We start from the raw sequence: 21,353 nt of genomic DNA, 5'->3' as shown, positions 1-21,353 counted from the left end.
TCATGAGTGTGAATGTGTGTAAACATCATAAGTCACAAAAAAGCAGAGTCCACGGTGGTTGAGAGGCTTTTATATCTGAAAAAGAAGAAAATTAAATGCCGCCAATAAAATCATTTAATGATATAACTTTAAGGAGAGCCGTGAAAAACCCAAAAAAAAAAAAAAAAACAAAAATCAAATGAATACTAACAAATTAATGACGTAATTAGCAGAGGAGACAGAGAGTTTCATTTTTTAAACTAATACTGATAACTTAACAAAAAAATTAAAAAGTCTCGTAACCCCCTCCCTCGCGTCGGTCACGTGATCATCGCCGTTAGGATTACGACACGTCACCCCTTACCACCAATCACAAAAACCCTCCAAAAGAGAAGAAAACCCCCAAAACGCGAATTTTTCACCGCGGCTGAAACGCTGGAATCGAAACGTACGATTCTTGCTGCTCCTTCTGTCGCCTAAGCTCCATAACTTTCCGATGAGAGTTCGAGTGCTGAGTCAACACGAACGTCGGACTCGAAGCCGGTCTGTATTCCGGTACAAGCCTCCCTGATTTGTAACGAACACCGCAAGCGTTACAAAGCGTTTTAGGTCCCAGCGGTCCGGTTCTCCACTGTGGCGTTTTCTCCGACGCGCAGTGCGTGCAGCACCGCCTCGCTCCTCCTCCTCCTACCTCCGCCGTAACTGATTCACCGTTGTATTCCTTCTTGTGTTTAGGTTTTGGAACAGAGCCGTGACAAAGCTCGGATTCAGGCATCGGAGCCCAAGTTCCAGCGACGGATGGTGCCGGAGCTCTTGATCGGCGGCTTCTAGGTTTTCCGGTGAATGAAACCTCGGGTCTAACGGACATGGTTAAAGGATTCGTTGGGAAATCGGAGAAGGAATCGTCAACGAATCGTGATAACCACTCGAGATGAGCTGCGTCGTCACTCTGCAAATTCCAAAAATTAAAAAAAAATCAGAACTCTGAAAAAATTCAAAAATCAGAATTAGGGGAAATTGAAATTAGGGGTTTGGGAGACGAACGGGGACGCAGAGATCGTGAGTGAAGTCGGAGAGGAGAGGAGGAGGAGAAGTGTAGGCGGAAGAACGGAAGTTGAAAGGGTTTTCAGAAGCGACGGAGGAAGCGGCGGAGGAAGTTACGGTTGAGATTGAGGAGGAGGATGAGAAGATTTCGTCGTTGGAGAAATCGAGAAGGTCGTCTATGCGAAGCAAGTCTGGTGATGACATACCGTAGACGTCCATTGTTTTAACTCTCAGACTCTCGCTCACTGGGTATGTATGTGGTCTCACTACTGGTTCAGGGGTTTAATATAGAGAGAGAGAGTAGTCTTAGTCTAGTGTAAGTGAGGAAAGAGACGAAGAAGAGCAACAAGGAGAACGTGCATAGAGTTAGCATGCACCGAGCCTGACCTGACCACTCCCTCTTTTTTTATTTTCTTCTCTATTTATTTATTTAATATACTATTTTGTCTACATTTTTTTTTGAACATATGCATGTGCTGGCTATTTTACTTAACATGATTTTTATTAATTTAACCACATTTTCTGTCATAAAATGCATATATTATATATATATATATATAGACTATGGTGAGTTAAATTTAAATTAAACAATGAAGCGGAAAAATTCGATTAATGTAAGGTTACTAAACTTGTTTTGTGTAAAACTCTTCACTCTTTTGTTAATAGAATTCTACCATCTCTGAAAAAAATTGTTTATTTTCCCTCGAATGTGTAAGTGGTAACCAAGCATATAAGCTGTAGCTATAGGTATATTTTAGTCTGAAGTCTGAACGTTAGGTTTGGCTGTATAATGCAAACCTCCAAATTGTTAGAATTCAACAAGGCGACCAAAAATAATTAAGGAAAGTAGAGAACAAAATCGGCCCTTTAATTATTCACCAATAAAATGACACGACTAGTCTACTACTCTACTTTGCGCGATTGTGATTACATAAATAGTTTCACATTTTGCAATCTAGCTTACAAAGAAAATAAGAGAGAAACCGGAGCCTCTAGCTCTGGTGGTAAAGGACTCTCAACTGAGGTATCCGCCATCACGAGTTCGAGTCCCGGCCACTGCGGTATTCACTTAAGGGCTGCAGCGTTTCAGGAGCCGACATGTGGAGTGTCGTTTGGCCGCCCACGTGGCTATTCTAAGAAAACCGATAATCTAACACGTGGATCTCTGCTCTATCGGGTAACCGATAGCTAAGACATGGACCCCTGCTCTATCGGGGAGCGTTGGAAACCTGGGTTATATAAAAAAAATAATAATAAGAGAAGAGAGATGGGAGACTCTGCAGAGTAGCAACATACTGTATGTGTCTAATATTATTCTCAGTAACCTTAGCATGTCTTTCAGTACTGGTTGACATGAGAGAATAATTAAGAAACTGAAGTGATAAAACTATCTTGCACATCACCAGAAGAAGTAACATAATTTAGTATTTGATGATTTATATCTTGTAATACTAGTTATCTATATTAACATTTTTGAAATAAATTTTGGTTTATGCCCTTTAAGTTTTACTTTAAAATTTTTTTTTTACAATATTAACTCCTAAAACAATTGCAGAGAAACTCAAATACTAAACTTTCTTAAATTGACCAACATTTGTTACATTTATTGCCATAAAATCTTAACAACATCTATACATTCTGAATTTTCCAAAAACAACTCTACCCATTAAAGTTTTAACCCATTAAATCTCCAAAACTATTTTTTATTGATGTTAGAATCTCTCAAATTTAAATGATATACAACATATTTTCCATAACAAAGGTTTACAATCTCCATAATTATATTAACATTTATAAATTTCTTAAACCAAACATCTAATTATAAAATGTCACATTATATATTAAACTATTTTTTAAAACACTTTCAGATGTGTACCAGGAGATAAATATATTACTAGACTATACATATATCACACGGGTTAAAACTTTGAAAACACTACAAAAATTATATACTTTGAATACTTATATCAAATACTTGTAAAATTTTATATTTTTAAAATTAATAAAACAATAATAAAATAACAAATAAATACAATATAATTTTAAATTTTAAAAATTAAAAATATTGTCCCGCGGTGTACCGCGGATGAAATACTAGTGTTATGTATTTTTAAACTTCTGTGTTTTAATTGCTTTTTCTAATGTGTTACTTAAAGTTATTTTAAAAATCGAAGAGATAATTATTATAAAAAAAGTAATGGGGGAATGGGGAAATGGATGGAGACAATCAAGGAGATGGATGAGTTAGACCGACGAGCCGAAGTGCATTGCACTTTGGTTCTATAAATTCCTATGGCCCTCCTTTTAGGTTTCTATACATAATATTTTTTTCCTATCATTTATCTTCTTATGTCTCTTTCATGCACTGCTCTTATAAATTTTATTCATTTTTGTAAGCTATACAACTACTCATAATGTACAAACACGCACGACACATGCATATGGTATAAAGAACAGGGAACCAATTGTTACGAACATTGTTTATCATATTCAGCTAAAAAATAAACATTTATATGCATCACTATCTTGTGCTCAATTTTTATGTGCCACCGCCAATCATCATAAGGGGAGGCTTTAATTTGGGCAGATGTGTCTGATTATTTAACCAATCTATCTATTTCAAAGATTATATGTGATTTGCTAGGCTTTGAAGGTAGAACATAACATTGACTTACAAATTGCAGAGATACACGGTGTTCGCAGAATAGCGTGGCGCAACTTGTTGAAGTGTGTTTGGTCTGTTTCCACAAACGTTAATTCTTGCTACACATTTTAGTAGAGTAGAGTTGTTCGGCAGATAAATTAGTGATTTATGGATGATAAGAGCCGACAAATTTAATTATTGGCCTATCCATTACAAGTTCTGAAGCTACAAAATATTTTATCATTACACGAAAGATAATTCAGTAAATCCACGTGGCTGCATGTGGGGACCGTTCTCATCTTCACGTGCCTCGAAGATAAAGAAGATTTTTCTTTGTAAGACGAAGCTTGCCATGAAGAAGGCAAGCAAAGAGAAAGAAAAAGAAAAAAAAAACGAGAAAATGATTTGAAAGATTGCAATTGCTAGAAAGGTTTTAAAATCATTACTTGACGATGAAGTGAACTAATGAAGTCAATTTTCTCAATCTTCAAAAAATTATAATTTTAATTTTGTTGTGCTTATATGCTTATAGCATAATCCCGCGCTTACAATGGTAGGTTTTGAGATCATGCCAAGTATTTTCATATACAGTAATTGCAAAAATATTCGAATACAGTTTACTACCTCACATACGGTATAATTTTCTGGTCAAGTTAACACTCATAGCAGCATTTATAAATGCGACGATTGCAAGAAGATGTTAGCATTTGTTACTAATGACTAAAGAGTCCACTAGAGTGGACATTAACTTCTAAAACAAGATGGCACGAAACTAGAGGAACAGCAAACGTAGATAAACTTGTTTTTATTCAGTTTAATTAACATTTTTTATTTTACTACCGACAATATTTTCCAGCTGGCATCTTCTGTCTCTTTCAGAAGGTTCCCTTTCGTAGACACCTGTTATATTGTATGTAAATTATATTTTTCGTTGTTGATTTTTTTTCCAAAGTATAAATCGCATGTAGGAAAAAAGTTACATAGGGAATTTTGTACAGTACGTGTTTGTAATTTCTGTCCGAGCTTATTCGAACTTTCATTTTATTTTTGTTGCCATGTATTCGAAGTTTGAACTAATGGTTGTCGCTAAATTGCATACACACTTATTACCCACTATGCAACTGTATATAGTATATTATATTAATTTTATCAGAAGTCTCCAAAGAACCACTAGGCAAACTATGTTATGTATCCAGCCAATAAGTTGACCAAACAGAATTAGGAACTTGCTGACCACAAGTAAACAGAATTAGAAACTCAAATTATAAACAAAAAATCTTTTTTTAGTAAAACAATTTTTGATTTATCCAAAATGAATTCACTTATAGAGTTTGATCAAATTCACTTATGAAAACATATACTAACTTAATAAATTTATAAACGATGTGAAGTTGTGAACTAATTGGAAAGAGGAAAAAAAAAAGAAGAGCGAGAAAAACGAGTGTAGAGAGAATGTGACGGTGATTGGTGGGCCTAACCCTGTCATGGTTCAGTCTCATCTTTGAGAAAACTAGATAGATACACAGAGCAAGTACATCGACGTACGGGTGCGCTTAACTTCTCCCCAAGCGGCTCTCCTTTTTTGTCAACCAGAGAGAGGCTTTCTTAGTTAGTGTGGTTCCACTTGCTTTTTTATTCTTCTGCCTTTGGAATAAGAATCTCTCTTTGCTTATTCATTTGATGATGGATACATACGAATATTATCATCATCATCAATCGTGCTTCAACTTCAACAAAATTCCTAGTTCGGCTTTCTTGAATCACGTGACGGCGGTGATCCCAAAGCGAACACGTGCGACCTCATGTGCCCATAATGACAAATTAATGTTTGTTTAACTCGCTAGACTTCGTACTTTATTCACCACTTAATCACCCTCTAATTAAGTAAAATAAATACTAGTATTAATCTAATTGAGATAATGTTTACTCCTCTGACGAATAACATGCAAAAATGATGACCTTATGCTCATCCACTGTCCTTCTTGTCTCCCCTTTTCTTTTTCTTTTAATAAAACGAATAAATTGTTGAGTAGTGTATTGACTATTGAGATATTCATGTTTTTTTGGCTAATCGAATGAATGACCTTATAGATATTTCGTACTAAGTACTAACACCAAAATAAAAGACTCATTCCACAATTCATAGCGACGTACATATATACATTAGACTGAGTTCGAAGCATAGTATTCCATTGTAGTATTTAGTACTAGTAACAGACTATATATGGTTTCATTTACTTTAGGTGTATGCATATGCATACATACACGAGACCGAGCAAGATATTTCATTAAATTTGTGGAATCTGAAGCTAAAAGACTTGCCCCAGTGAAGCATAATTAGTACACGTCGATGATTTAGCCACGCAAGCTTTTTCGTTTTTATTCGTTTTATATTTCTTACACGTCAAGCTCAACAGTTTGAAGACAAAAGCTAGTGAGAGGGTGATGTGGAATGGGCTTCTGTTTGTATTGTGAATTATGGGCCGTGGGGCCTAGTCTTCATAGAATGCGACAACCACCACTTGGGGACATTGTTTAGCACAGAAAATGTGTCGGACATACGACAGAAAAACACGTACGGCGTCGTTATACGCCATAGCAATAGGAATGTTACGGTGCGTCGGAAAATCTCCGGCAAAGCCACAATTTTGAATTGGGCCGTGATATGTATATCTAAAACCCATTTATATTCTTCTTATTATGGATGATGCAAACGACGCGGTGTATTCGAAATCATCATCTAATGCCAAAAAATGTATAGAATTCGTACATCAATTTAAAGTAAACTTCAACGTCCATATATAATGTCTACATTTATACTCCATATATAATAAACCAATATATATATATTTACGAAAATATGTTTGTACATATATAGCCTCTTGTAATAACTTCTCATCTTATTTTTCTTGCTTTGAATACAACTTTTGCTGGATCAACTTTACTACGTCGTGCCAACCCACTAAAATACTGATCATGTTCTGCAGGTTGATTAGATGCTGGTTAATAATAATAAGCCGAATCATTTTACTTTAGGTTAAGGTTAATTAAATCTAGAATTTTCTGATATTTTCTTATGGAATATCTAAGACAGAATTGGATGGTGTTGGAGATGCGGACAGGTGGATCGTGGATGTGAGTCCCACACAAAGAATCGGGTGAGGTGAACGGTCGTTACAACTTGGCCGGACCCATAAATCGCCGATTTGAGCCACGGAGAGAGAGTGGGACACACGCGCTGTGACTTCTAGTGAACTTGCCGTTAACACAACGCTAATAAAGCTGAGATATTTCGATCCGGACGCGTGTAAGGTTGAGATAAATTGGACAGAAAAGGTGTTCAGAGGAAATGGTCCCCTAAAAAGGGTAATAAGAGAGGAACGCATGGAAGATATTACGATGCATGGAACAGAGCCTTTCTGTGTCCGTTTCTAATTTATCCATATGGCTTTTCACATTCACATACATAGCCTCTGGTTTATGAATATTCTTTACTTTCTCTATACTGTTCAATGTATATACACGTATATCCATTAGACCATTACAATAAATGCGTTGTATGTATATAATTTATACTTTACAATTCGATATTCACCAAGATTACTGTTGTGTGATAAGTAAACAGTTGAAAGTGACTCTTTCACTGGCTTTATGAAATAGATGCTTGAGTCGTGTATATTCTTACAATTTATTAAATCATGTCTTGTGTAGTTGTGTTTGAAAAATATGAACTATATATATTGAAACAACAAAAAATGAACTACATCATGTATGTTTTTAAAATCAAAATGAACTATTTATCAGTAACTCTATCTAATTAACTAATGTTACGTTACGTTGTTGGCAAAAACAAAATAACTTGAAATAACAATATACTAAAAAGGAAGAAAGTAGAAAATTGTCTAATTATATGGTAATTCTTCTAGTTATCATGAGGTTTTTTATAAGTTGTTGGCACATGGTAAAAAACTAAAGTGTGAAACTGAAAAATGTAACTAATTAATTGAGATCAGTTATTGTTTTTTACTATGCAATTGAAATTTTTTAGAAAGGTTTTTCTAGTAAGCAAGTCTACTGTCTACATTTAATTTCTCTTTTTGATATTAACAACTAAGTGAACTAAGAAGCTACGTCTAAGACTAAAAATGAAATCAAGAAAATAAACTGAAGGGTACTTTTATGATATTTTTCTTCTTGTACAAACACGTTAGATGTGTTCTTGTTTTGTCGCGTGAAACTTACTGGGAAGAAATGTTGTCAGAGTTGACTGGCATTACTATAGCATGGTTCTCGAATTGGCTATTTTTTTTCTATAAACATGTGTAACCATAATATTACATTTCCGAATGTAAATATACCACCCAAGAAAATAAAAAATATATATATGGGCTCCACTTTGTCGACGTACACCAAACCATCGTGTGTATATGCCAGTGTGATAATTTATAGTATATAGTTCTCCAATCACATTTATAAACGCCTAAAAATAAGTATGGTTTCATTGCATATATTAAAATCCTTGGTACACGGTTTTTACAAGTAAATGGTGTGTATATATCTAGTTTAGTATATTCTCCCGCGCTATAGATTTTTATCATATGAGTGTTCTGGAAACGGTGTGAAATGATGCAACTCAAACACGATTAGTTTTATTTAGTCATGGACGATGGGAAGAAAAGAGAAATTTTCTATGATATTGGTCATGTGAATATATTAATTTCGGTACTATATTAGCTAAGATAAGAAGTTTCATCAGTCACATTTATTTATCTTTTAGACCTCTATAGGCTATGATATAAAAAACTAAAAAGCGCATACGAACCAAAAGACTTAGGATTCGATAAAAGTCTATTTGAGAAATTAATGTAACGCACGAGAAGGTGAATGAGTTGACTAGTCTATCTTTAAATTCATTATCGTGTGACTGCATATGTGTAGAGTAGTAGTATTAGTAGATGATACGGTTGCATTCATAAAAGTGGATCTCTTCATAAACTAACATGAATTAAACAAAATATTTTAACTTTCTTTCGTAACTTTGTAAACTATATCATACGGTTTAGTTTTATTTTCACGATGAAATCATACTTTCTTTCACCAACTACGACAATTTTTTATTTTTTTGACTACTAGGATATATCTCGTGCTTTAGAGTATGAGACAACATTTTTCCAAAAATTATAATACAATTTTAAAAATATTTTGTTTCATATAGTATTTACTTTTAATATGACAATTATTTGATAAATCTACATATATATTTTTGAATACTAATTATTTTAAATTGTTATAGTATTTTAATTTGTTTGATATATGTTTTTTTTTGAACAAAATTTGTTTGATGTATGTATATTACAGTTTTAAATTTTTTTGTTTGTCGTATTTGCATCATTTTTTTTGTCAACCAAACATATAACTAGAAAATGATTCTGAGATTGGTTACCCACACCGGAAAGTAAGTTTGCATATCATTATTTTGTGAAATATATTGATTTTTGAAGTAGTAATTATAGTATTGTGTTATGAACAAATAAAATTTATTAATTTCTCAACCGCAAAAAATTTAGTTTTACCAACTTGCCAATGCGGAACATTAAAACACTATTTTCTCATAAATTGAGTAATATATCTTCGTTTTAAAAAATTTAAATCACACTATATGAAGAAAAATATACATATTTATTAATTATATATATTAATATGATAATTCAAAACAGTTTGTAAATGAAATAAAAGAAAGATGATAGGAGAAACATAATTTAAAATCTTAACAAAATCTTCCAAATTTAATTATTAAAAATAATCATATTCTATATTTTGATATAAATTTTTAGTTTTTAAAATTCTGATCGGTTTACAATTTTTTAAAAATTAATTACTAATTTTCGTCTATAATTAATTAGAAAAAAAATTTTAAAAAAATAAAAATTATTAATAATGTTATTTTTACACTTATTGAAAAATTAAACATTTGATAACATACTAATCTTTTATATTTTATAAAATTAGTTTTCTAGTTGTATTCCTCCATTAATATAGTGGGATTATAATTAGTTGGAAGACGTCGCTATTTGTAAAATTGTGAGCCCTTACTTCTTCTTCTCTAACCAAACGGGAGTGTCTATCACGCTCTCTCCGGATATAAAGTCAAAGATATGACATCCCACAAGTTTCTTTTCTTTGTGCAATTCCCAAATTGTACATAAAAAGGCTTCGAAAATAAGAACATCCCAACACAAAAATACAAGGGTAAAATAGTCATTTTATTCGATTTTTATAATTTAAGGTTCTTTGTTTCTCCACCTCCCAAGCTCCAACTGAAAACGACTGCAAAGCAACCTGCGGTCTCTCTACCTGCCTTGTTACGCTATTATATTTTTTCTTTATTGATTACTATTTTCCTTGATTTTATAAATATTATTATTTCTTATGGACCGACTTGCGAATATTTTAAGTCTTTAATAAACCCAATTTATATACCTTTTTTTCCCCTTCATTGTAGAATCAATTCTTGTCATTTATTTTTTTCTCTCTCCCTCTCTCATTTTCTCTCCATCTCCTCCTTCATATTCTCCGTCTTCTGCTAATTAAGGAAACAAAAATGGTGGATCCTGAAAGAAGAGTGTGTTGCATGTGTGGTGATGTGGGTTTCTTCGACAAGCTCTTTCATTGCAGCAAGTGCCTTAATCGCTTTCAACACTCGTATGTTCTTCTTACATAATTTGTGTCTATGTATATATCTATCTATACCATATGTACTTCTGTGTGTACTATACTCATCATCATCATGCATATTAACAAGATAGAGTAGATTTAGATCGCAGTGGACGGTGAGATCGCGTGCCACGTGCTCTACATCTATGTATCAGATGATCATAATCATCATACATCAAATCAAAAGCTAGCATGCATATATGATATTTATGTATGTATGTATATATACATATAGGATGTGTTATATATTTCATACGAGAACTTTCTCAACAACTACCATACTTATTATATACATGGACTATCACCATCATCAATTCATGATCGTGATCATAAATCTTTGATATATACCAGGTACTGTAGTAGCTATTACAGAGAGCAAGCTGATCCAATCAAGATCTGTGATTGGTGTCAGTGTGAAGCAAAGAGTCGAAGCGGAGCGAAACACGGTGTTAATGGTGGATCGTCTAAGAGATCGTACCGGTCGGAATACTCTTCAGGCAACCAAATCAAACAGCAAGAGACTAACCAAACCACTAGTAGTAGTGTTCCTCCAGCAGCCGACAAGGGTAAATCCGGCGTGCCTTCTCCTAGACCGGCCACTCGCAGGTACAAGCTTCTCAAGGATGTTATGTGTTAGTCTTGTGTTCTTGAAATAACAAAAAAACAAAAAGAAAAGTTTGAGATATGGAGAGTTAATTAGGATCTGGGATAATAAGACACATGTATGTAAGATATATATATAACTAGCTAGGGTTATGGTAGCTAGAAGTTGTTATGGTTTAAGAAGCAATGTAATTTACCTGCGGAGTTTATGTCTTTAGATGTGCTGCTAGCGATCGAGTGAGTGTTTGAAATAAATTAAGTATGTTTTTATAACGACAGAAATCTTATATGTTTTCGTTGAATGATTGATTATATTGTCTTGTGCATTAGTAAATTGAAATCCTCATCAGACCAAGAAAACAAAGAAAAAAAATTGTTATCCCTCGGCATATGATGACACAATCTAAAGCCACATACAAGCTAGTTAGCACTTGTTTTTTGACATTGTCTTCTTATACTGAAAATGCTTTGTTTTTTTTTTTTTTTTTTTGAAGTTTAATTGAATATTAGTGTTAATCTAAATTACTATGGAAGGATCTCTGATAAACCAACTATTGAGCGAGCGACACTATTGTCTAATAGTATTAGTTTGAGTTTTTTTATCTCACATGAAAAACATGTTCCGAAGATTGATGTTTTCGTTAGAGGAGTCACGAACAGTTAAGTAGTTGAAAAAGACTATTTGATGACGACCACACTACACAATTTATACAGAAAGCAGTAGAGAAACATATACGTAGTGAATAAAAAACTATGAGAAATTAGCGTGGCGAGATTGCTTGAGATAAACACAGACTGAGAGATCCAAAAGAATCGAATCACGGCCTCATCCATATATATCTATAGCTGTTCATGGTCTCAAAAATATGAATACAGCGAAATTATATGAATAGAAGAAGTCACCGGCAAAGCAGTGTCACGCAGCACATCGATCACACACACATATATGTATTGATGAGAATCTTCAGGAGAAATGAATGCATTTTTAAGTCCTTTGTCTTGTTTCCTCTTTTGGACCAAAGAGATAATTAAAATAATTGATATAAACCAAAACTAAGAAAAGCTGCCACCTTCTTTCTCTGCCACTCAAAATTCATTCGTCCTTTCTCTTTTTTTTTTTTTAATTTCCTTTCAGCCACTATTTCCGCTTAAACAAGTGATTAAACATATGACCGTACCGCATCACAATTCTAATTTTTTCTTTACAAAATGTATACATCATCATAATCACATGAATTGTTTTTGTTCGTATTGCTTAAAAAAAAAAGAGGTCCCCTTGCTTTCTTTACCAACCAAAAAAAAAAAAAGTCATTACGTCACTACACCAAAACGACGACGTTATTCTTTTTATGCAAAGCGTTCACTCAAATGTCAAAATATCCGAATTAGGGTTTTGTTAAGGAAAAAAAACGTAAGCGTAGGATGGTAAATATAATATTAGTGAAGCCCAGTGAAGTAAATTTAGGTTCGGATAGGCCCATTAGCCATGAAAAGAGGAACAAACGTCATCTCAGAGTGAGTGAGTCAGAAACCTCTGTTTCGTCTAGAGTGTCTTTGATTTTGCCAAATAAGAGTAGAGAGAGAGTTGTTCTTCTTGTTTACAACGAAGACGAAAGAAGACTGATGCATAACGCAAAGGGACTGTTGGGGCGAATCGTTCGAGATAAGCTATGGAGATTTGAGTATCGGAGAAGCTTCTGTTCGCTTAAGGTCACTCCTGAGGACCTTGATAACCAGGTTCGGAGGTGTTTATCGTTTGTACCATTCTCTCACTCTCTCTCTTTCTCTTTTAGGTAGATTGAAATGATTGTTTTCTTAAATTAGGTTCTCGTTGAAGGAAGTGGTTGTTCCCGTACTGCGATTCTTAACAGACCACCTGCGCTTAATGCCCTCACCACTCACATGGTATGGTACTCTCTATTTTGATCTCTGTTTCTGATGTGTTTGATTTGTGTAATTTTTGTGTGAATAGGGTTATAGGTTGCAGAAACTTTATAAGAACTGGGAAGAAGATCCAAATATTGGATTTGTGATGATGAAGGTAATTTTTTTTGTTGCTTCTTCTTCTTATTGTGTGTATCTAAATTATTGTGTTTGAGAGGTGAAAAAAGCTCCTAACTTGTATTTTGTCGTTGAACTGTTTTGAAGGGGAGTGGAAGGGCTTTTTGTGCTGGTGGCGATATTGTGTCTCTCTACAAGTTAATGAAGAGAGGTACATGAAGTTTCACTATACGCTGTCATGTTTGATTCCTCCTGGGAGGCTATATATAGAATTGAAATGGCGAGGTTTTGTTTGTTCATGAAGATCAGATGGTTTTTGTGGTACTTTTGTTATCTGTATTGGGGTTGGAAAGATAGTTTTTTTACTGATTAGAGAGGGTTCTGCAGTATTTATTTTTACTGAAGATTATTCACTGCTCATTGCTTCACTTATTTCTCCTTAAATCTCTATGTAGGTAGCCCGGATGCTATTAGGGAGTTTTTCTGGAGTTTGTATAGTTTTATATACTTGCTAGGCACTTATTTAAAGCCCCATGTAAGTGATCTTTACCTTTAATCATTCTGCAACCAATAGGAAATAACGATGTCATCAAACCACGATGAGTAGAATTAGTATAACACCATGAGTTGCCCTGCATGCAGGTGGCAATTCTTAACGGTGTTACCATGGGAGGTGGAACTGGAGTTTCTATACCTGGGACATTTCGTGTAGCTACTGATAGATCTGTATGTAAATTTTCCATCTATATGCTATTTCTCCACACCTTTCATCAATCTATTTCCTCCTTTCAATTAGTTGGTCAGCTGGATTCTAGTTTAGTTCCGTTGTCTAACTTCTTGGAGAATTGAGTAACTAGCTCATGGGTATTGCAGATTTTTGCTACCCCTGAAACAATCATTGGTTTTCATCCTGATGCTGGCGCTTCTTTTAATCTCTCCCACTTACCTGGTCGCTTAGGTATGCTTGTGTTATATTTTGAACTGCTTAAATTGTGTCATTTAACAATGTTGTTTAATTCTGTAAAGCAATTTTTATTTGAACAATTACCAAAGAAATCACTGATCCAGCAGGAAAGTTAAATAACAAACTCTGCCGATAACTACCAACTTAGCCTAACTTGCTTCAAAGTTTCCTACTTCATAGTATACATTAGCTTCCTAAGATGGATGATTTAATAGAGTGTATGCAGGGGAGTATCTGGGTCTGACTGGGTTAAAGCTCAGTGGGGCAGAAATGTTGGCTTGTGGCCTTGCCACACATTATATTAGAAGTGAGGTAAGTTTGGATTACATAATTTGAGATTTTTTTTCTGTTTTCATTGAACTTATCTTACATGCTAGATAATAAGGCTTTCTTCTCTTACAACAGGAGGTTCCTGTAATGGAAGAACAGCTCAAGAATTTGCTCACTGATGATCCATCTGTTGTTGAGTCATGCTTAGAAAAATGTTCAGAAGTTGCTCATCCAGAAAAGACTGGTGTTCTTGGCAGGTTTGTTTTCTTGAAACTTGGAGATACACAACTCCTTCCTTGTTTTCTCCTCATACTATCTCCCAAGTCCTAAGCTTGCTCTGTTTCTGATTTTGTCTTAGGATTGATTTACTTGAAAAATGCTTCGGCCATGACACAGTAGAAGAAATTATTGATTCTTTGGTAAGTCTCTGCAACAAATGATTCTGCGAGTATGACCATCTCGAGTCACTAGAAGTAACGGTGTTTTGGGTCGCCAGGAAATGGAGGCTAGTAGAAGAAAAGACACATGGTGCACTACTACTCTTCGTCGACTTAAAGAAACATCACCGTTATCTTTGAAGGTGGCATTGAGATCTGTAAGTTCACAATCAAATTTGCTTGTAAACCCATCTTCAAAGAATTCAAATTTCCTTTTCTCGACTTATATACCTTCTTTAAACGAATCGAATAGATCCGGGAAGGAAGATTTCAAACACTTGACCAATGCTTAATCCGAGAGTATAGAATGTCGCTACAAGGAACAATCGGGCCAATGTCTGGCAATTTTTGCGAGGTATGTGAATTTCCGGTATAAAAAAGTCTTAGACATCATTGCAAACAGAGTAAGGAGTAGTCACTAATGATGAGTAATGGTTTCAATGGTGTGACAAGGGAGTACGAGCTCGATTGATAGACAAGGACGAAGCACCGAAGGTATTTTATGTAACGCGTCACTGTGTACATATTAAGTAAGCCATTAAACTGAATTAATGATAAGAACTGGTGGGTGTGCAGTGGGATCCACCGAGCTTGGAGAAAGTATCAGAGGACATGGTGGATGACTACTTCTCTGCCTTGACTGCGACGGAACCTGATCTTGACCTTCCTATCAAACTCAGAGAAAGCATTTAGATTCAAAATTGACTTACATCATCCATCATTCCCCTTTGGTTAACGAAAAGACCTTAGTTCGTTGGGAGACTGATTTCATTCTTCCAGAAGCAGAATGTGTTGCAGGATTTTTGTATTAACAAAATATTACTTAAATTTTTTAATAAAGTAATTATTGATAAAATGAATTTACTAGTTTCGTTTTCGATAAAATCGTAGTGGGTAATGAATAAGTCTCGTTAAAGATGAAGTGATTGGTGGGTAGCTCTAAGGGAGGTGAGGAAGGGTCTCTCGGAACGGGGAAGGGGAAGGTGGTGCCGGCGGGGGAGCTGGGAGTAGTATGGTTTTGGAGCGGGAGAGATGAGACTTGGCGCCGGAACTGGTAGATCGGAGTTGAGAGAGAGAGAGAGAGACGAGCGGAGGCGGAGGAGAGACATGACCTTAGTAGCCTAGGGTCTCGCGAAGTTTACGGAACTAAACTGAACTGAAACTAACAAAGTTTAAACACTTGAGATAAATAAGATCCACCGATGTTTTTGAGTTAGGGTTTTGTATCATTTACCTGCAGGCGAATAAAGACTTTCACATGTTGTTAAGATGATTAATATTCATCTAGAAGAAACAAGTGTAGATCTTATGAAGCTGCACTGTATCCGTTTCACTATAAAGCGTTACAAAGACGAAACAAAAATTTAACAACACTCTGCTCACGTTGACTTATCAGATACATTTTGACCATAAAATTCGTCTCCAGTCTCAAAAGGGGAAGAAGATAGTAAACGAGTGATCGGGACAATGCATTAACTCAAAATCTTGAATCTATTTTTAAAAAGCTAGGGACTTTCTAATTGTTTTTGTTTTTCCGCTTCTTTTTAGGTTTGACAGCATCTTTGAGTGTCATCTCTCCATCGTTTTGTTTTGTAGCTTCAAATGTATCCTTCTTCCCTAAATCTCCGGTTACTTCCTCAACTGACATCTCAGCATCCTTCTGCGCATTTTCCGAGCCATTCGTTGTCTTCTTGCTCGGTGACTTAGTAACGGAATCCCCTGGTTAAACAAAACAGAACAGTATCAGTTCCTCATTACTCTTAAGAGATATAACTACAAGTCTACAAGGTTCGGAGTGAGAAGCAAGATAAACAAAATTTACCTTTTGAAGCAAGAGAAGCTTTCAGTGAATCAACATCCATAGCTTCTGAGTAAGGGTCCCTGGAGATTGTTTAACAACTCAAAATTTGAGATGCAAAAAAGTGACAAGGAACTATCGAGTGGTTCCTTCACAAACCAGAGAGAATGAAACATTGAAGATTTTACCACTTTGAGGGACCGCCTTTAAAGTTGGTAGGAGAGGCAGCAACTTCTTCTACCTTAGTACTTCTTAGTTCCTCTGACGAAAGCTTTAGTCTTTCGACATGTTCCCGAGATATCTCTGCAGCTTTTTGCTGATCTGAGGACTTCCTATGTTCCTCCTTCACAGTAACAGTAGGTCCAGAAACTACAGACTTAGCCAAAGTGGGATGTCGCTTCACCTTCTGTAAGCTTCTCTCACGGTTATATGCTTCAACCTACACCAAGAAAACAGAGCAAGACAAAATGTGAATTGTGGAATCTTTTGGATCCAAAAGAAAAACGATTCGGATTTAGAAAAACCTTACTTCTTCTCTAATTATCTTTGTTGTTGCAGCAGCTCTTGAAAAAGCAAGACGCATGCAATGAAGGATTACACTATGGCTCACGCCTTCTTCTCCCGGTTTCTGGATTGCACATATATCGCCATTGGCATTAACTGTCACAGTCATTCTCCCACACATTACTGCTTCTTCAACATAAGTTGGGTCCATCACCTGCACATAAGAACACATCACACTTAATGTTTCAGAAAGAAAAAAGTAAACTAAATTATCACTGAAAAATACAACTGTCTTTACCACAATGTTGCCTTTATTAAAAAATCCAAACGTGAAGGCTATTGGGAGATGATGTATTATCAATGGAAGTGGTTCCCTTTCCTGCAAAAGATAGTAAAGATAAAGCAAACAGTTAAAGTTGGGAATTGCCTTTTCTACTTAACAAGTTCTTACAAGTTTCACTAAACCGAAAACATATGACTAACCTCTGGTGGGTGTATGATCACTTCTTGACCGTTCTCTCCTCCTACCGTGCAGTCTGGTCTCCTAAACGTCATGAGAGCTGCTAAAGCAGCAATATTGGCAGCATCAACCAAGTTCCTATACAAGAGCGAGTAATAAAAACATGCATAAAGGTCATTTTAAAACAAGAACCTTTACTGAAAAATAAGGAGAAGACAAAGTACAGTAGCTAATAAAACCTACCCTCCGTTGTCCAAAATGTGAAGATCAATACGAACAGACCAGACCATTTTGCCAGCTAGAACGCAGAGTGACTCTGTATCTACTGCACGGCTTTCTCTGCAACCAACACAGTGGACATCCAGTTAAGCATTACTCAAACCAGAACTGTTTTTTTGCAGCATCAATTATATAAATTATTATCATCACAAACAAGCTCTACCTTAAACCTCGGTCGATAATGCGTCCAAGCTCCACTGCAGATTCACCAGGACGGCCAGGCTCAAACGACGGATCAGCCATTGGAGAAAACTCAGTGAAGATAGATAGGGAGCCTTCGTTGGGTCTGTCTTTGTAAGGTTGTACTAACTGAGCAGTCACAAAACCCATTACATGAGTCTGACCAAGTTGAACTTCCGAGCTACCATATTCTCTGTTAATTCACACAAGATTATATAAGCTAACGTGCTAGTATCATCTACATTCAAAGTTATCACAAAAAGATTGAAGCTTTAGAGCTAAAGAAAGCAAACAAAGCCTACTAAGAGCAGAAACGGTATCAATATGTGAGGACACTTACTTTCCAAACTTAATAGTAAGCTTGCGGTAATCATAAAGGCCACGACCATCGACTCTGAGCTCAGATTGTAACGCAGTTTCAACGAATTTACTCTCGTTCACAGTCAACCTCCACATATTAGCCAATCTCCCCTCCATTATCTGCTATGATTATTACTAACTAAAAAATCAAAACTTTGGACAACCAGTTTGCAAAAAACAACTTATGGAAACAGCAAACTAAAAAAACTCTAATCAATGAACATCTTCTCTTAAGAGTTAGATTAAAAGCAGAACTTACCTACTGAAGGAAAGAGATGAGAAGAGACACTTCGACGATCTTCTTTCGATGTTTTCTCCTTGAATAAATTCACCTTAGGTTAACGAAGAAGGAGCTCTAGAGATTTAAGGGAGCCGCGGCAAAAAATCGCACAAAAGCTTTTTTTTTTTTCTATCTATCGGCCTTTACAACACAGTACACGTAACACACACGGCGGCGACTCAGAGAAAGCTTTGGTAATGGAAGGAAACAGGTAAAACCACTTCTGAGAAATTTGGGAAGGGGTGAGAGAACTAGCCTAAACGACAGCGTCTCAAGTCAAAATAGAAACGCCATCGTTCTTTATAATCAGTTTATGGATATAAAGCCCAACGGGCTTGATTTTCATCATTTTCATCCTTTGTAGACATCACAATTTTTTTTTTTTTGGGGAAAAATTCGTCATAACCAATTTTTATTATTTCTATATTTTGAAGCTTTCTGAGTTATTAATATAATTTCCAAAAATGAATATTATTATCTCATCAGGTTGTTATTTATTTCAGCTCTTGTTGCTCAACGATTAAATCTATTGTGGATCGGATAAGAATATTCAACAAGCCAGTACATCATCATATTCATGTTCTTTAATTTCTACACAGAATCATGTACACTACTAGATTTTATATTTTATCCTAGGCCATCCGGCATACTCAAATAGTATAACATCGTTCTTTTCTTTGCTTTATATATGTCAAGGTCCTCAATGATCATGAAGAATATGTGATATGGTTGCAGACTTGCATTATTATCATCTTAATTGGTTTGCTATTATTACTGCTGAGATATGAACAAGACACATGATGGGATGATATGAATCTAGAACTTGATTGAACCATGGACTAGAGCAGGAGACAACTTATATATGTATACTATTCTAAGTATAACTCTCTTTACTCATTAATAATTGGCTTATTGTTAATGAAGGGGCTGGGGTTCTTTCATTATTTCCTATCGGTTTCAGTTTGTGGTTTTCGCTACTTCCGTAGGCAATTTTAGCTTTCAACATGCTCTCCCTTTTTTTTTTTCTTTTGATTGAGATGTGAGAAGCAAACACTATGAGTTCTTCATTATTTTACTTCTGCTGTTGCTTTCATTTTTCTTCTTTCTGATTTGCTTGTTTTCCTTTTCTTTTTTTGCCCACTTTATTCCAAAGAGAAAGATCGAGTGTTTAAATAACTATTTGCTTTTTATTTTAATCATTCATTCGATAATTTATTCATGTGTTTTATAATGATACTTGGACTATATAGTTTCTGTGCATAATGCAAGATGCCAAAAGACGAGTTCAGCTCCTCGTAATTGGCAAAATTTCCATTTGTAAGTTTGTAGTGATGTCCAAACTCCAAATCCAAAGTGATTCGCATATACAGCTAGATATTGTAATCTATCCACAATTATCAGAATCTTTCCCACAAAAATGATAATTACAAAAGATTCCGTTAATGTGGCGCTAAAGTATATTACTCACGGCTGAGAAGAGAAACCCAAACCCATGGATATATATATATCTATTCATTACTTAAATAATAGTCAAATAGATTCATGTCAACACTAAACCAATGGAAAAATAGATATTTATATGCATGTTTTCCTAATTGTCTTTTAATTTCTCCTACTAAAAAAAAATTGTCTTTTAATTTCAATGGAGGCTCTCTCGCACACACATTCAAATTCAAACCCTAACATCATGGGAATATAGAAAACAATTGCTCGGTATCGGCATATTAAACATGTACGTAGACATAATGTGATAGTGAGCTCACACTAACATCCACTATCTTTATATATGTTTTTTAAATCAGTGACCTCAACAACTCATAAGTCTACTTAGCCAAAAAAAAAAAAAAAAAACAACTCATAAGTCTACCAAAAGAGTATACATATATGCCTATAATTTGCTTTGTTTTTAGAATTTCACCAAGTAATTTCCTGTTTGGGAGTCAAATTCCGTTTTCGAACGTAACAAAGGTTATATAATAATATTCCATGAAACTTCGAAATTCGAATGACATCTGGTTTATGTAGATTTAGATATATCACCGATTTTTTTTGTTGTTGTTGTTGCTAATATTGTTTCGTTTGATTTCTTTTTGCCTGTGTTAATAATCCCAATGGTCTTGAACTCTTGATTAAGTTTTTTAAACAAGATAAAACTAAAGATTGGTGACTTTTTATAGATAAGTTTATTAATGGGCAATTTTGTTAGAATTTTACTATTATAATCGAAATATTGTATTGTTAATATTATAGTACTATGCTTAATGGATCCAATGAATGTGTTTGGGAATCCATAACAGTCGTGTTATGCCTCACACAGTGGGCAAAGTAAGATGTTGGGGAAAAGCATTCCCATTGTTATAGCATATATCCTTTCACCTTTTACGCAACTTAAAGAAATGGACAATGAAAAAAAAAAGTGAAAGGTTATTAACTTATTATAACTTTAACAGGAGAAAAAAAAAAAGCAATGATGAACATGTGAGTCATGTTATATTCCCACCCCATATATAAAAATAATTAATAAAGCGATAATTTCATCAAAAGCTTGTCTCCTTCACTTTCAAATTCGCAATCATCGTCTCATCAACGACGCACACACTAAATATGGCATATATAGTGCCTGCGCTAATCTCATTTTGATTACTTTAAATAGGTTTTGTATATATCAACAGTTTGCAAGAGAATCCTAATTAGGAGAACCGGTCGGATTGGGATCAATGTCATCTGATCGATTTATATTGTAGTAATCTTTTGGGTAGTATATGCTTTATCTTAACAATATCCTTTTGATTAACATAACATCACTTTGTCAATGGATATTCGTTTTATCTGGTAT

The 21,353-nt window shown here is 34.9% G+C and overlaps 4 protein-coding genes across 8 annotated transcripts; 2 read left to right on the top strand and 2 right to left on the bottom strand.

Annotated features, from left to right (window-relative positions):
* Positions 1-96: 96 nt before the first annotated feature.
* LOC104788331 (GATA transcription factor 4) lies at positions 97-1,447 on the bottom strand. The gene is made up of 2 exons (XM_010514081.3): positions 1,024-1,447; positions 97-928 (listed from the first exon to the last, which is right to left on the bottom strand). Exons 1-2 carry the CDS (start codon positions 1,240-1,242, stop codon positions 398-400), a joined length of 750 nt encoding a protein of 249 aa, XP_010512383.1. The 5' UTR covers positions 1,243-1,447; the 3' UTR covers positions 97-397.
* Positions 1,448-10,158: 8,711 nt separating this feature from the next.
* On the top strand, positions 10,159-11,257 carry LOC104788329 (uncharacterized). Its single transcript, XM_010514078.2, has 2 exons — positions 10,159-10,369; positions 10,733-11,257. Exons 1-2 carry the CDS (start codon positions 10,269-10,271, stop codon positions 11,016-11,018), a joined length of 387 nt encoding a protein of 128 aa, XP_010512380.1. The 5' UTR covers positions 10,159-10,268; the 3' UTR covers positions 11,019-11,257.
* Positions 11,258-11,451: 194 nt separating this feature from the next.
* Positions 11,452-15,512, top strand: LOC104788330 (3-hydroxyisobutyryl-CoA hydrolase-like protein 1, mitochondrial). Of its 4 annotated transcripts, none has more exons than XR_015558033.1 (14): positions 11,452-12,721; positions 12,809-12,889; positions 12,957-13,025; positions 13,133-13,196; positions 13,441-13,520; positions 13,628-13,711; positions 13,859-13,943; positions 14,165-14,261; positions 14,355-14,476; positions 14,578-14,638; positions 14,716-14,814; positions 14,910-15,011; positions 15,110-15,151; positions 15,233-15,512. XR_015558033.1 is itself a non-coding variant. In XM_010514080.3 (14 exons), exons 1-14 carry the CDS (start codon positions 12,407-12,409, stop codon positions 15,347-15,349), a joined length of 1,407 nt encoding a protein of 468 aa, XP_010512382.1. In that variant the 5' UTR covers positions 12,285-12,406; the 3' UTR covers positions 15,350-15,512. The 4 variants fall into 4 exon arrangements, 1 of the variants encoding a protein (XP_010512382.1); XR_015558032.1 differs by having other exon boundaries at positions 11,479-12,721; positions 14,176-14,261; positions 14,335-14,476; XR_015558035.1 differs by having other exon boundaries at positions 12,094-12,721; positions 14,335-14,476.
* Positions 15,513-15,915: 403 nt separating this feature from the next.
* On the bottom strand, positions 15,916-18,848 carry LOC104788328 (exosome complex component RRP45B). 2 transcript variants are annotated; one of them, XM_010514075.3, is made up of 10 exons: positions 18,497-18,848; positions 18,218-18,357; positions 17,861-18,070; positions 17,662-17,757; positions 17,442-17,556; positions 17,257-17,337; positions 16,984-17,172; positions 16,643-16,893; positions 16,479-16,537; positions 15,916-16,375 (listed from the first exon to the last, which is right to left on the bottom strand). In XM_010514075.3, exons 2-10 carry the CDS (start codon positions 18,352-18,354, stop codon positions 16,173-16,175), a joined length of 1,341 nt encoding a protein of 446 aa, XP_010512377.1. In that variant the 5' UTR covers positions 18,355-18,357; positions 18,497-18,848; the 3' UTR covers positions 15,916-16,172. The 2 variants fall into 2 exon arrangements, with proteins under 2 accessions (XP_010512377.1, XP_010512378.1); XM_010514076.3 differs by having other exon boundaries at positions 18,218-18,360; positions 18,497-18,790.
* Between the last annotated feature and the right edge of the window lie 2,505 nt (positions 18,849-21,353).

Source organism: Camelina sativa, chromosome 5, assembly GCF_030686135.1.
Source record: "Camelina sativa cultivar CO46 ecotype springtype chromosome 5, ASM3068613v1".
NCBI lineage: Eukaryota > Viridiplantae > Streptophyta > Magnoliopsida > Brassicales > Brassicaceae > Camelina > Camelina sativa.
This window is presented reverse-complemented; position numbering and strand designations above follow the sequence as displayed.

Bases quoted from the DNA above. Each gene is read 5' to 3' on its own strand.
- LOC104788331 (XM_010514081.3), bottom strand. From the start codon at position 1,242: ATGGACGTCTACGGTATGTCATCACCAGACTTGCTTCGCATAGACGAC. The intron at 929-1,023 runs GTTCGTCTCCCA...TGGAATTTGCAG, and splicing joins CTCACGATCTCTGCGTCCCC to AGTGACGACGCAGCTCATCT.
- LOC104788329 (XM_010514078.2), top strand. From the start codon at position 10,269: ATGGTGGATCCTGAAAGAAGAGTGTGTTGCATGTGTGGTGATGTGGGT. The intron at 10,370-10,732 runs GTATGTTCTTCT...GATATATACCAG, and splicing joins CTTAATCGCTTTCAACACTC to GTACTGTAGTAGCTATTACA.
- LOC104788328 (XM_010514075.3), bottom strand. From the start codon at position 18,354: ATGGAGGGGAGATTGGCTAATATGTGGAGGTTGACTGTGAACGAGAGT. The intron at 17,557-17,661 runs GTAGGTTTTATT...GCTCTTGTATAG, and splicing joins CACATTTTGGACAACGGAGG to GAACTTGGTTGATGCTGCCA. The intron at 16,894-16,983 runs GTAAGGTTTTTC...TTCTTGGTGTAG, and splicing joins CAAAGATAATTAGAGAAGAA to GTTGAAGCATATAACCGTGA.
- LOC104788330 (XM_010514080.3), top strand. From the start codon at position 12,407: ATGGTAAATATAATATTAGTGAAGCCCAGTGAAGTAAATTTAGGTTCG. The intron at 14,815-14,909 runs GTAAGTTCACAA...CGAATCGAATAG, and splicing joins TGAAGGTGGCATTGAGATCT to ATCCGGGAAGGAAGATTTCA. The intron at 15,152-15,232 runs GTATTTTATGTA...GTGGGTGTGCAG, and splicing joins ACAAGGACGAAGCACCGAAG to TGGGATCCACCGAGCTTGGA.